Source organism: Trematomus bernacchii, unplaced genomic scaffold (genome assembly GCF_902827165.1).
Source record: "Trematomus bernacchii unplaced genomic scaffold, fTreBer1.1, whole genome shotgun sequence".
NCBI classification, from domain to species: Eukaryota; Metazoa; Chordata; class Actinopteri; order Perciformes; family Nototheniidae; genus Trematomus; species Trematomus bernacchii.
Window position 1 is genome coordinate 2,676,135 of NW_022987801.1, and position 13,504 is coordinate 2,689,638.

At 39.4% G+C, this 13,504-nt stretch overlaps 1 protein-coding gene across 1 annotated transcript; it reads right to left on the reverse strand.

The window, feature by feature from the left end:
- Positions 1–138: 138 nt before the first annotated feature.
- Positions 139–13,166, reverse strand: f13a1b (coagulation factor XIII, A1 polypeptide b). Its single transcript, XM_034150063.1, has 15 exons — positions 13,017–13,166; positions 9,699–9,920; positions 8,528–8,716; positions 7,761–8,009; positions 7,382–7,500; positions 7,188–7,295; positions 6,122–6,296; positions 5,308–5,446; positions 4,746–4,849; positions 4,578–4,666; positions 4,301–4,454; positions 3,363–3,638; positions 2,803–2,963; positions 2,257–2,393; positions 139–1,624 (listed from the first exon to the last, which is right to left on the reverse strand). Exons 2-15 carry the CDS (start codon positions 9,883–9,885, stop codon positions 1,483–1,485), a joined length of 2,229 nt encoding a protein of 742 aa, XP_034005954.1. The 5' UTR covers positions 9,886–9,920; positions 13,017–13,166; the 3' UTR covers positions 139–1,482.
- Positions 13,167–13,504: the final 338 nt, after the last annotated feature.

The window sequence follows — 13,504 nt, forward strand, 5'->3', positions numbered from 1 at the left end:
GTCTGTATGTTGTCTTAATTTTAGACATTAGAAAGACATAGAAATAATAATTATCCACAATGACAACCAATTATCAGCTCTTATATACACACACACACACACACACACACTTCCAGGTAATATGTTGTCACAAAATGATGGAGTTATTAACCTTTTATTTGGTTATTTGTTCTTGAACAAGATAAAATGTAAGGAAACAGATTTTATGAATCGATATGAAGAAGGTTAAAAGAGCTCTTTATGGTGCTCAAGTAGAAACATTGATATGCAGGTATAACAGTGGGAGTATGTCTCAAATTGAGTTAAAGCTGATTTAATAATTATTATGTTGTATCGAATTAAACAAACATCAAATTGGTCATTTAAACCTAATAACTATCTGCTTGTTTTGGTGTAATTGTGCCACCTGGTGGCCAAAATGGAGTTATGCCTAAGCTTTAGAAAAACGTTTTAAAATGAATTTACTTTTTGAATGATGAGAGCAAATAGAAGCTTTAGTAGCAATCATAGATCTTTCAAAAATGTACTTTCTCCACAAAAAAAAGTCAGTTGAAAAGAGTTGCCCTTTAATTGTCAGAAATAGGTATTTTTCTTAAAACAAATTGCACTTCTAAAAATAACTGTATTTTCTAGATAAAAGATATATGCGCTTGCTTTTCTTACGCCTACAACTATCCCCATTGTTATCATGAATGCTGAAGCTACACTGAATAAGCTGTTAAACCTACAGATACACAACTACTCTTAGGCTTATATTGTGTGAGTGAGTGAATGATGTCTGTCGCAGTGACCCTACAGCAGGGGGCTCCAAACTTTTTTCCCCGAGGGCCACAGAGAAAAATATACGAAGAGCTGGGCCGCTCACTAGAGGTATATTGCCTCATAAGTTCAGTTACAAGTTGGCAAAATCAATCAAATGATGGTAAATTATTCTTGATACAGCCTCTATCACAGCTCTCCAGAGGGTTTCATTTATTGTGTTAGCAGCTCATTTCTTAAAACAGAAGCTTCAGATTGATTATAATAAGAGGAAATATGAAGGGTAGATTTCAAGGTTCTTATGGGAATTTGTTATTGGGCTTTTTTCTTATAAACTTATTTGTTAGAACATGTTTTAAACTTGAATTGACTGAAAGTGGGCTTATTAACACATGAACACTACTGTGTAACATATGTTTACATATATATTTAAGAAGTACAATACAATACAAGCTCAAGTTTCATTTGTGGGCCGTATTCCATATGTTTTCAACTTTAATTGACTGAATTCATTTGAAAATTGGGCTTATTAACGCATGAATACTGTGTAATATATTTTAACATTATATATTTGAGAAATACAATATAAGACAAGCAGAAGTTTATTATACTTAAGTCATTATACTTTTAGAATTGGCTGAGGGCCGATTCAAAATGTAGTTTGGACACCCCTGCCCTACAGTGACCCTCAGTGACCCTACTACGGTGACCCTATGGTGATCCTCAGGGCTTCACGCTGATAGACGCCTGGCCGAGGACCTGCCTGAGGGCGGGACAGTCCAGAGAGGCGATCAGTCTGCTGCTGCCGGCCCGCTGCGGGGTGAAATACTCCGTCCAGGAGAGGGAAGTATGTCCCTGGATCAGACTGAAACCAGCAGGATTAGGGTTAAATGTCAGAAGGGTAGGGCTGCATTTAATATCAAACCCAGAAAAAACACTCGTTTTAATCAAGATATTCTATGCTTCAATTAATTTACACATTTTATCCTATCTATAGCTGTGTTTTTAGCATTCCTGAGTAATCGTGTTTAAATTCAGTGGATTTCTTTCAAAATGGACATTTTTAAATATCTCTGATTATGAGGAGAATTTTCTCAGCAGAGATCTTTTTTTTTATATTTTATTGAGCATTAAAAGTACAAATATAATAATAAAAAATAATAATGAGAAAGGTACAGAAACATAATGCTCACTTTCAGTTTTCTATTTTCAACATCCCACCCCCCATCCCCACCCCGCCCTCAGGTAAGAAACAAAATGAAGCACAAAAAAAATAAAAATAATAATAATTCTAAATAAATAATAATAATAACAAGGGAAAACTGTAAGCAAAACAATTCTTACAATAAGAATAATATGAATAAAATTCCCATTTCTAAAGAAATCCACCAATATAACCAGATGAATAAAAGCTGTCGCATAATACGGTGCTTTAATGTCAACAATCTTAAGGCTCAAGGTTTGTATGGTTACTTGTTTCTGCTGTTCTGAACTCACCTGTAATATTTGGACTTGGGCAGCATGATCCCGGGTCCCTCCATGCGGATGTAGACGCCCTCCAGGCTGAAGGAGAAGGGGTTTGTGAACTCCACGGTCGCCGTCATCTCCTCACTCACCCTGCCGCCCTCCGACACCTGGAGACACAACATAAGAAAACATGACATAAAAGAAAGTTACGGTTCAAGGCTTTTATTCTCATTCGTGCATGGCTACAGTGTAGTAATGTCGATGAAAATCTTAGGTCACAGGCTCTTCCAACAGTGCAACACAATAAAACAGATAAAATAGTGCAAAAGAGTCTATATACAAGTGATAAATCATTTGTAAGTTGTAAACAGGTGAATGTTATGGATGTTCTAGTTCAGGTGTTTAACAGTCTTATGGCCTAAAGTCAATTTGTTGAATTTATTAGCCACTTGGAGTATACAATAATTTGTAAAAATGACTTTCTGGACTCAGGATTTGTATCAAAAAGCTAAAGCCAAGTAATAAGATTATTTAGTTATACGTATAGTCAGAAAGAAAGTAAGCATAGTTTCAGACCGTGACGGTGAGTTTGGGGTTGTGCAGGGTGACGACTTTCATGGCGGTGATGATCTGCCCGGTCTCCTGGACCTTCCCAGTGGCGATGAAGTTGATGTTTGCCTGTTCCACCAGATGCTTCATGTAGGCCTTCGACTCGACTGTCACCGACTCCTTCACACCTGGAGAACAACAAACACAACACTGCTATCTCTGCATTCACAACTTTTTCTATTAGAGACACAATATTTAGATTACAAACAATTTCTTGTTGTTGTTTTTATGTCTTTTAATGTTATCTGTATTCTGTGTGAGATACATTTTCTGTGAAATGTCTATGTGAAGCACTTTGGACTGCAGTTGTCGTATGAAAGGTGCTATACAAATAAAGATTATTATTATTATTAATATTTATATTCCAAAACTCAAGCAAATGATCAATGGTAACAAACAAATCTAAAAAATTATGCTGTTTAAATATTCTTTGTATTGCAGTTGTTGCCATCCGATAAGTAAAGGGAAGTACTTCTTAGTGCGAGTCTTTTTTTGTTGGTGAGAAATAAATGAAACCCTTATCTCACTTTTGTTTGGGCCAATGGTCACGGTGGGATTCCTGAACAGGAACTCGGAGCTGGTGACTCCGGTGTAGAAAACCACGCTGCCGCTGATGTAGATGTCCACGGTGCGGCGCTCGTCGCTGCGGTTCACGAACTCCAGGCTCATCTCGAAGTCGTCGCCCACGCTGACCTCCAGGGTGGGCAGGATCAGGTCCACGTCGGCCGCGGGAAGCTCGGACTTATCGCGTTTACAGCCGTACTCCTCAGCCTTCTCCAGGACGGTCCGCTCCTCGGTACTGCCTGGAGAGGAGGATTGAAAGTGTGTTCTTACAAAAAGGTTCTCCTCACTAATGTAGCTTTTTTTAAATGAGATTTCAGGACTCTTTTTGCGTGAAAGGAAGCTACATTTGGTCCCAAAGTTACACATTTTTTGTACATTTCTATATGGTTTTCTTCACAAACGTAGTATTTTTGGAGATATTGGGAGTTCTTTTGCGTGAGAGGAAACAACTTTTGGTCCCAAAGTAACAAAAAGCAAAATTTGACACAAACTACAACCGATTTCCACACGCTTAATCCTTCCCAAATCTGGCAGCCACATAGGGGTACATGGCTGTTCCTCTGGTGCCGTAACAAGGCCCACTGTGCAAACACACAGCCACCATCATCCCAAATTAACCTGGGACCCGTCATTTTTGCCCAGTGTGAAAAACAAATGGGCTTAACACTGACTCAGAGACTGCTTGAGAGAATAACATCACGGTTAACATGAAGCCTCACACTGTGCTTCAGTTTTCATTATGAGGATTCATGTTGGCGCCTCTTTCAGGGTTTTAGTTGTCGTGGAAGATTAATTTTAGACTCAAATCATTTTAGATGTAACATTTGTTTGTAAAAACGTTTCCTAATCAGGAGCTGAGGCTTTTAAAACCCTGCACTTTGTGTCGTATGAAGTCTCTGACCTTCAGGGAACTTGTACTGATCGGTGATTTCGCGGCGGGTCATGTCTCCTTGAGATTTGGTCACCACCATGCGGCCTATGTGGGTCCGGTTCACTCTGACAGGCTCCATGGTGCCATCTTTATTCCGGGAATAAAACACCACATCGCTGTTGACCTGTCGGCAAAAAATACAGAGATGTTTAAAAAAAACACTGGGTTGGATTCACGCAATTTTAGTAAAAATAAAATGCTTTTATTTACAGAATGACACTGAAATAAAGACCTTTTAAAGGCTCACCTCAGCAAACACAAAGGCAGCATCAAATGGGAAGCATATCTGCCCATGTTTGATGGCCTGGACTGAGGCAGGGCCACATCTGTACATGCCTTTACAGATAAGAGAGGATTATCAATTGACCTGTTCTTATAAAGCAAGATTTTAATTCATGTTATTATTATTACTTACCATCACTGGTCTCCTGTGGTGTAGCATCCACCACCTGCCAGCCTCCAAAGCCAGCTGGGAGGTCGGGTCTGGACATGAAGCACTCGTTCCAGCAGTGATAGTTCCTGATAAAAACAACATTTAAATATAATTACAGTCATCTTTTGTTAATGTAAACTTGTGTGCGACTAAAAGACGTTTTACAATAGAAAAAGTCTTGAAAAGTCTAAAATGTTCTTCTTAGGAAGCCTGAATGTTTGCAGCTAACTTCATCATTTAATATCTTGAGGCTTTGGTCTGAAAACGGCCCAATATGAGTCGTGAAGAGTTCATAATGAAAAAGGGTTCATCATCTGAGGAGCATTTAAGTGCTTAATTGATTTCATAGCAAACTGCTGATTACACTCTTATATTCAGGTGGAAACTTTAAAAAATAAAAAGGTCAGGAAGTCACCCAAGTTATTAGCATTCATCCTCTGTGGACCATGAAGATTCATAACAAATGTCATTGTAATCTCATCACTCGTTGAAGCTACTAGTTTTTAAATCTCAGTGTAAAGCTGAGTTACATAGAGGATGATACCAGATAGAGTCTTTGGTGCGATTGCGGTCGATTCTGCCGTTCTCGTCCAGGATGATGTCCATCTTCAGGTTTCCATCGTTGTCGTGAGCGGAGTAGAAGTTGGTGACGACCCTCGATGGGATGCCCAGACAGCGCAGGACTGGAAACAAACATTAAAAGGACAATAAAAAACTGAAATTAAGATTAAAACAGAAGCAAAGACAAGAGTTGAAAGGTGAGAACGTTTGTAATATGCTTCCTTTCCTGTCAATTGAAAACAACTTGTATCAAGGTTTCATTTTTGGACATGGTTGTCTTTTCCTACTTTCTAATGACTTTTTATCTTTCCTTTTAGGACCTTCTCAAATGATGTCAAGAATTTTCTGAAGGGGTTTGGTCAAAAAAGAAAAATGTGCTAATGTTTTTCTATATTTGGGCTTTACAATTAACACACTTAATTGTGTTACAAACGTTTTGCCCAACATTTAAATATAATTACAGTCATCTACTGTTAATGTAAACTTGTGTGGGACTAAAAGAAGCCAGTGCAATTCAGTGTAACAAACTATATTAACCCAAACATGGCTGTAACAACTTAAAAGACCAAATTGTGCATTTAATCGGCCATCAAATACTTCCATCATAATGTTGATTTTCCATCTTCAGGTTGATTACTGTGACTAACCCTAACCCTAACCCTACCTACAACACTGGAACAGTTAAATATCATCTAAAATGTGGGTTTTTAACTATTATTAAAAACAGGGCCACCACTATTCAAAGGTGCTATCAATAAAATAACTAGTATATCTTTGTAATATTTTCTACTTCTCACAGGTGTTGAAGACGGCGGCGTAGACCCAGCACTGAGCGTAGCAGACGGGCACCTTGCCGCTGGCGTAGGTGAGCAGGATGTCGGTGCTGCCGGTCCAGGAAGTGGGCGCCACGCCGTAGGTGTAGTCGCCGCTCCAGTTCCCCACGAGCACACCTTCGTCATCACGAGAGTTCAGCTGAGTGCGACAAAGAGCAGATTTAAGACATGTATGGAAAGAGCATCCGACAAGCACTATATATCTGAAGCTTTGCACTTTAAAAAAGGCCTGATTCTGTATCATTTACTTTTTTCAACAAGAAGAACAAACTCTATTCAATAAATAAAAGATGTGTAAAATTCCTAGATATATGAATTTAGGGAGTTGAAGTAAAATAATTATTTAAACAGTAGAAACCCTTGTGTTGGTCCAATTACACTTTATTTTGAAAAGTGATGGCTACTGTATGTGAAAAGGCTTTCTGCAAAAGTCTCCCAGAATTTTATTTCACTATATCATTGATATTTAATATTTTACTGCTGTTACGTGCCGTAGTGGGTGCTGGTGTGTGTGTGTGTGTGTGTGTGTGTGTGTGTGTGTGTGTCTCTCTCTCCCTCTCCCCCTGATTGTCTCCCTCCAGCTGCTCCCAATCCCCAATCAGGGCCTCCATAAAGGACCTGAGGAAGGCTGCAGTCGCTCTCTCCTTCTCCTCTGGCTGCATGTGTGATATGTGCAGCATTGTGTGGTTTCTTTGTATAAGACCTGTTAGGTTAACTTGTATTTTGCTCATTGTTAGATGTTTCATTTAGTCACTTTCTTTTAGAAGGAAGTTGTTCTCAGTTACTTAAGTTTACTTTTGTATTAATTAAAACATCACTTTGTGGCTTCAGCAATCGGTTTCCTCTTTTCTTTCTCTCTCCCGGTTATTTGATATTTTTGTTACGTCCCTTTGTACCCCTAGTCCAGGAGGGAACGTAACAACTGCACAATAATATTCTGTTTGTATTGTTGCACCATTTAACTGCATATCTTATGTTTCTGTAAACCATTTTCATGAGTTTGAATGGATGTCTATGAATATTTCCTCACCATAGCAGAGGCCTTCCTGGTCACCCTGATGGGGTCTCCTCTGTTAGTGATGGGCATGTCGGACCGGTCCATGATGTACAGACAGGCGTCCAGGACTCCAAAGTTAAACTATAAGGAAAACAAAACCTTAATAAGTCAAAAGATATTTAAGATAATCAATCCTGAGGCTCTTGTTATTTTGGTTTTTCTTCTACCTGTCCATAGTTCCAGTTTCTCTCAGCGACGTCATCATAGGCGCCGTGGTAGATGATCCCCATCTCATTCATCACACACTCATCCCTCTCCTTCTCATCATCCAGAAACACGGCATCAGCTGAGGACAAACACAACAAGTCACGTGGATATTTATGGATAAAACCACCAGACTAAGGGACAGTTTCATCCCACAGGCCATAAGACTGTTAAACACCTGAACTTTTGAAAGAACATCCATCTGTTTGCAACTTATATATATCAATATTCCAATTATTTGTATATAGACTATTCTGCACTATTTCTACTTGAATCTTGAAAACCTGATAAAAGCTAAATTAAAGTGGTTCAAAAAATAAGTTGTGGACGCCTTAACCCAACCTGAGGCCCAGGGATTGAAGAGGATGTAGAGGTTGCGGCTTTTGTCCTTTCGGGTCCTGCGGATACCGAAGGGCGTCACCACGGCGACGTACATGTGGTACTTCCCCACGGTGCAGGTGGCAGCAGCCGTGACGCCCATAGTGACCGTGTCGTCGGCGGTGTTGGTGATGCGGCCCTCCCAGGGGCTCGCACGCTCATTCTGGGGAAAGACGGGGGTGTAGGTGCCCTTGCTGAACTGAGGGCTGGAGCCTGGAGGAAAAGAGGGACGTTTGACATTAAAACAGAATCAAGACTTGGTACCTGCAGGATATTGCTCCACCTAAAATCTGCTCAAAGATTGTTGGTCAACCCTGTCAGAGACTTTATGACTCAGCCTATCATAACAACCTAATAAGGCTGTCCAACAACATCATCTCTGACCCAAACCATGTTCTGAACAGCGAATATGAACTGCTAGCATCTAATCGGAGATACAGGGTCCCGCGATTCAATAAAGTCAGACTGAAGCATCCTTTGTGCTCCAGTCAATCCTCACAGTAAATACAGAGCTGAATCCCAGATCAGATGCACGCTGAAGGCTCTTTGAAAATGTTTTCTCTCAGTGATTGTGATAAATGTTTGTTTGTCATGTGTTGTGTCTTGATATTTGTCCATGTTGATGTTACACATGGAGCTGCTGTGATGCAAGTCAAATTTCAGACTTGATCTGACCATTAAAGTATTATCGTATCATATGATGGAAAATATGAGTTTGAAGACGCGCTCACCGATCACAAACTCCACAGCGAACTTGTCTGAGGCAGGTTTGTAGGGACGGTTGAAAGTGATCTTGACCTCGAACTCTTGTCCTCGACGCACCACCAGATAGTCCGAGTTGTACAAGTTGGTGTGGTGCTGCTGCTTGTTGTTCTCTTCCGGCCGTCGCATCATGTCTACGCCCAAGATGTCAAGATAGTCTGAAGGAAAAGAGAGGAATAAAGATCAGTAGAGCAGTATTTTTCAACCAGTCATGACATGACACTGAAATGTAAGCCTCAGGCTCAGAACAACATTTTTGGTGGTTTTCTGACCTAAGTGTTCACACATAAGGCTACCGTTCTTGTTTTAAAATATTCAAGTAAACAAATACAAAACTATTGAATTTGTGTGTTTGTATTAAAACATCCAGGTAACCTAGATGTTTTAATTATTTAAGAACTGAAATGAATTAGCCCCGATGAACATGAGGAGACAGCTAAACTGTGAACAATGGAAGATAGAGCCTCAGCCATCAAATGATACTGGATATTTGCTAAAAAAAAAAGAGTGGTGGAGACCAGTGCTCTCTAAGTGTGTCAGCAGTTTATCAGAAAACTCAGTGATGGCTTATTATTTCAGTTATCCTTACAGCCGCTCATTTGTTGTTCTGGCTGTCATCTTGTGCGACAGCTGCATGAAGTGATAAGAGTGTATCTTGCTTGGACGTCATTCATGTGTCAGTCATGTATAAAAACTACTGGAAACTGTATCAGTGTCGGGAAAGTCTCCTCAAACTAAGAAGTGACATCTGTCTCCTTCAATTCAATTTTTGATTAAGAAATAAATAAATTCTGTATGAACTAGATCTTATTGTTAAGAGTACAATAATTACTATATAATAATTACAATCCCATAGCTATACATACCTGTATATACGTAAAACACCGTTAATTTGAAGTTATACTGTCACTTTTTCTTTTACATACTTTTATTCTTAAATTTCTTCTACTATTATTATATTATGTATAATTGTTATTATGCTTGTGTGCAGTCATATCTGTCCTATCCTGTGTTTACCCTTATTGCTGTTGCTGCTAAGACACCCACATTTCCATACAGGGATTTATAAAGGTTTTTCTATTACTTGAACTTAATAAAACTTAAGTTTAATAGCCTCGTTTTTGCAGAATCCTCTCTCACCGGTCAGAGGGGGGAATCCTCTTGGACCCGGCAGACCAAACGGTTCAAACTCAGGGATGTCGGTGAAGTCAGAGTTGGAGGTGGAGATGGGAACTGCAGAGCGACCGCTGCTCGTCATCTTGGGTCGGGGTCCGGTGGGAGGAGGGGGGGCGGGAGAGGAGGTCGCGATGGCGCCTGGATCAGACATGGTGGCGATAACTCGAGGAGGAGGATCTGAAAAGACTGATAACACAACATTTGTACTAATTATTACACTTTTATTGTTGTTGGAACAACTTTTTGACTGAAAACTCTGGTGAATTCTTATCGTCGAGCTCTGTTCATTCCTGCATGAAGACAAGCTGTGTAAAACCCATCTGCTACACATCTGTGGAAAAACTGGCAACATGCCTATATGTGGGTGTGTGTGTGTGTGTGTGTGTGTGTGTGTGTGTGTGTGTGTGTGTGTGTGTGTGTGATTATCCCTTTGTTCAAAAATGACATCATTTATAGAGATTGGAAAAAAGCAGTCCATACAATAATTAAAGTATGTGAATAATGATCAGTGTGAATACTTTTATGTCCCATGTGGTTTCAATGTGTGTGTGTGCTGGGTGGGGGAGAGTTTAAGGCCACTCCCCTTCCTGGAAGATGCTGGTAAACAAAGACACTTTTAGTGCTTTATTTTTACTTCACAAATATTGTATTTGTATATTTTCTTGAGGTCAGAAAGAGAAGCATTTATCATGTATATTAAAATACAGAACGGTCATGAAGGGAAATCACAGTGAAACTGACTGTGGGTTTCTTCTGTGTGAAATCATGTCATTGTGAAAGTTCCTGAATAAACACACAATATAAATACCCGCTGACACTAGAACCGCATATTGCATGCAGTCCAATATAGTCCAACCAATTGCAGGGTTAATAATTTTAAAATAAAATTGTTAAGCATTGAGTTGAGTTTGGATTTTGGTACTACAGTAGAAGGAAGTTGTAGCAGTACTATTAGTAGGGAGAGAACTTGTGATAACCAGAAATGTATAATTACATAACCAATACTTTTATTATAATGTCCTGGAATAAAATAGTGTTTTTATATTTAAAAATAATATGTTTAAGATAAAAAGTTGAATATATTTGGGTTTTTTACTTTTAATTGGACAAAACCAGGCTTTGAAAATGGTCTTACATTTTATAGACCAAACAATTGATCGATTAGTTGATAAAAAAAGCAGATTAATGACCAATAATTGGTAAAGTGATAATTTAATAATGACTAAAAACACACTGGTCATGGACCTTTAGTAGTACTGCAATACAAGGAGTAATGCTAGTAAAAAGAAGATGTTATTAAAGTCTCGTAAAGTTGTTAAAAATCCTCATAAAAAGTCTGTGAAGGTGAGAATAATAAACACAAACTGAACATCAGGTTCAAAACACATAACACTGATGTAAACAAAGACCCTCCGTGTACTCCGAGTGACTCATTTAATCCTAAAAACATAAAACAGAACCAAAGTGACATAAACCCACATGGGGTCTACATACCACACCGAGCAGTTACTGCCATGACGATTATGTAACCATGTGGGAAGGCTGATTAAACATCAGATACACAAAAGGTGTTTTCATGAGGTGCGAGCTGGGTGTACAGTACGTCAGGTTTATGGGACGAACACCTGCTCACTGTTGCATAACGGGGGCGTGTGCTGGACCAGGAGAGGCGCTTTTGGGACGACTGGACGGCATGAGTCACCGCCAAAGACAGAGAGAGCTCTGTTTCCCCCTCAGAGACGTGCCTACCTTCTGCAGACTGGCACAGGACGAGTGGGCAGACAGACAGGCGGCAGCTCATTGGTGGAAAGGAAATCACAACTAATTACCTGTACTAGTTAAGCACCATTTTACTATTTAAAAACACCCAGTTACTAACAAAAAAAGAAATAGCAGCCAGTAGTTGGGGCTCTTTGGCATTAACACATAAACACCTGGAACATGTCAGAGGGTTCATTTAACTCACTGTTCGAGGCACAAAGAGGTAACACTTATGAATATTTTCACATGAAATAAAATGCCACAATATTTATGCTAATTGTGTAGCGAAATGTAATTGGTCATCTCACCACTACCACTCTTTATCTTGGGATAATTTCAGGGGTTTCCCAGGATCAGAACCAGCCGACTAAACAACCTAACTTCATAAAGAGTAATTAAAACGGTCTCTACCTCAGGACAGCTGCATACATTAAATATTACTTGTGAATTGATGTGAAGTCTTCTGCAGTGTATGACCATGCTTCTGCAGCAAAAATACCTTTTATTTCATGCTGGAAGAACATTTTGAGATGGATACTTTTGTACTTTGACTGGAAGAGGAATTTGAATGCAACATTTTTACTTTTATTTGAGTTTTTCTTACATATTTGCATTTCCACTTTCTTATTTGCTGATTTCAAAGTCATATACACATCCTAGATATCCGACAAGATCCATGTTGAATAAAGTCATACTTGTTCTTCATGGGCATTGCTGGAAGAACTCAATCAAATACGCAGAATCTACGTTAAGTGCTACATTTGGAAATATGGGTGTTTTGGTAATATGGTATCAGTTCTGCATGAAGAAACGTTTCAAATGATGAAATCTTGAACGGAAGTTTAAGTGGCATGAAATGGAAATACTGTAGTCCACAGTATTTCTTAACTGTTCTTAACTTGAGGGTTGGAGTCAATGCATATAGTTTCTTCACACTACTGCATATCGCTGACACTTGTTACTTTTCTGCGTACACAGATTTTTAACACAACTTTGGCAAATGCTGACACAGGAACTCTGCACGTTAACCAGCAGGACTGAGACCTTTAATGCTCGGGGAGGTTTTTTACTTGCCATAAAACTCTCTGCAAAGACCATACTTTACCCGGCAAAAAGTTATATGGCCAGAGTGTTGCATGCATTTTATACATGCTAGAGACAAAACAACATGCACCTCAAAAGTCTAGAAAACCTTGAAACAAATAGTGCTACTTCACACTAACTACTGTATACACTCCAGGTAATAACACTGTTATAGTTACTCCAACTTATTTGAATGTAAACCAGGCATTAAATCAAACTTTAGTGAGTAGAAAAGTGCATTGATTATAATATTAAATCGTAGTGATGCACAAAGGGCATTGTTCGAGCATGTTTGAACGATTGCACAACAACTCACATCTGGAAGGTATAAACAAAAACAGATACCATGCTGTTGAGGAATGTTGGGGTTAATGAAACAGTGGCATTACAGCAACTTTTGTAAATTAAAAAGTAAGTTAAAATGGAGAGTGGACGCACCTCAGATGAAGTTGGAGAGACAAGCTGCTGTTGGATGGAGTGGATCCGCTGCTGCTGCTCCGTCTTGGGAAACTTCTGCTTCTGCTTAAATACCCTACAGGGGAGAGGAATGTGTGTGTGTGTGTGTGTGTGTGTGTGTGTGTGTGTGTGTGTGTGTGTGTGTGTGTGTGTGTGTGACTGGACAGCCTATTTTACGAGCAGGATGTGGAATCTACCATCGCTGCACAACCCACAGCTGGATGGAGCTCACGGATAAGGTCTATGCTGCCTTTTTTTTTTTTTTTTTAAATGTTGTCCCCCTTGTTTTCTACTTAAAAAAGGTGTGGTCTTGTGCTGAAGAATCTACTCTTTTTATGGTTTGTGGTGGCATATTTAAGAGTGATGCTTTTATTTCAGGTGTTGGCTTGTGCTCTCTTTACTCCAACTGCTCCACCATTAGTTCCTCTGTTTTTAGCCTCAGCTCTAAATAAAGAGGGCATAGGTTTAGG

Bases quoted from the DNA above. Each gene is read 5' to 3' on its own strand.
- f13a1b (XM_034150063.1), bottom strand. From the start codon at position 9,885: ATGTCTGATCCAGGCGCCATCGCGACCTCCTCTCCCGCCCCCCCTCCT. The intron at 7,501-7,760 runs GTTGGGTTAAGG...GTTTGTCCTCAG, and splicing joins CTTCAATCCCTGGGCCTCAG to CTGATGCCGTGTTTCTGGAT. The intron at 4,455-4,577 runs GTGAGCCTTTAA...TTTTGCCGACAG, and splicing joins CTGCCTTTGTGTTTGCTGAG to GTCAACAGCGATGTGGTGTT.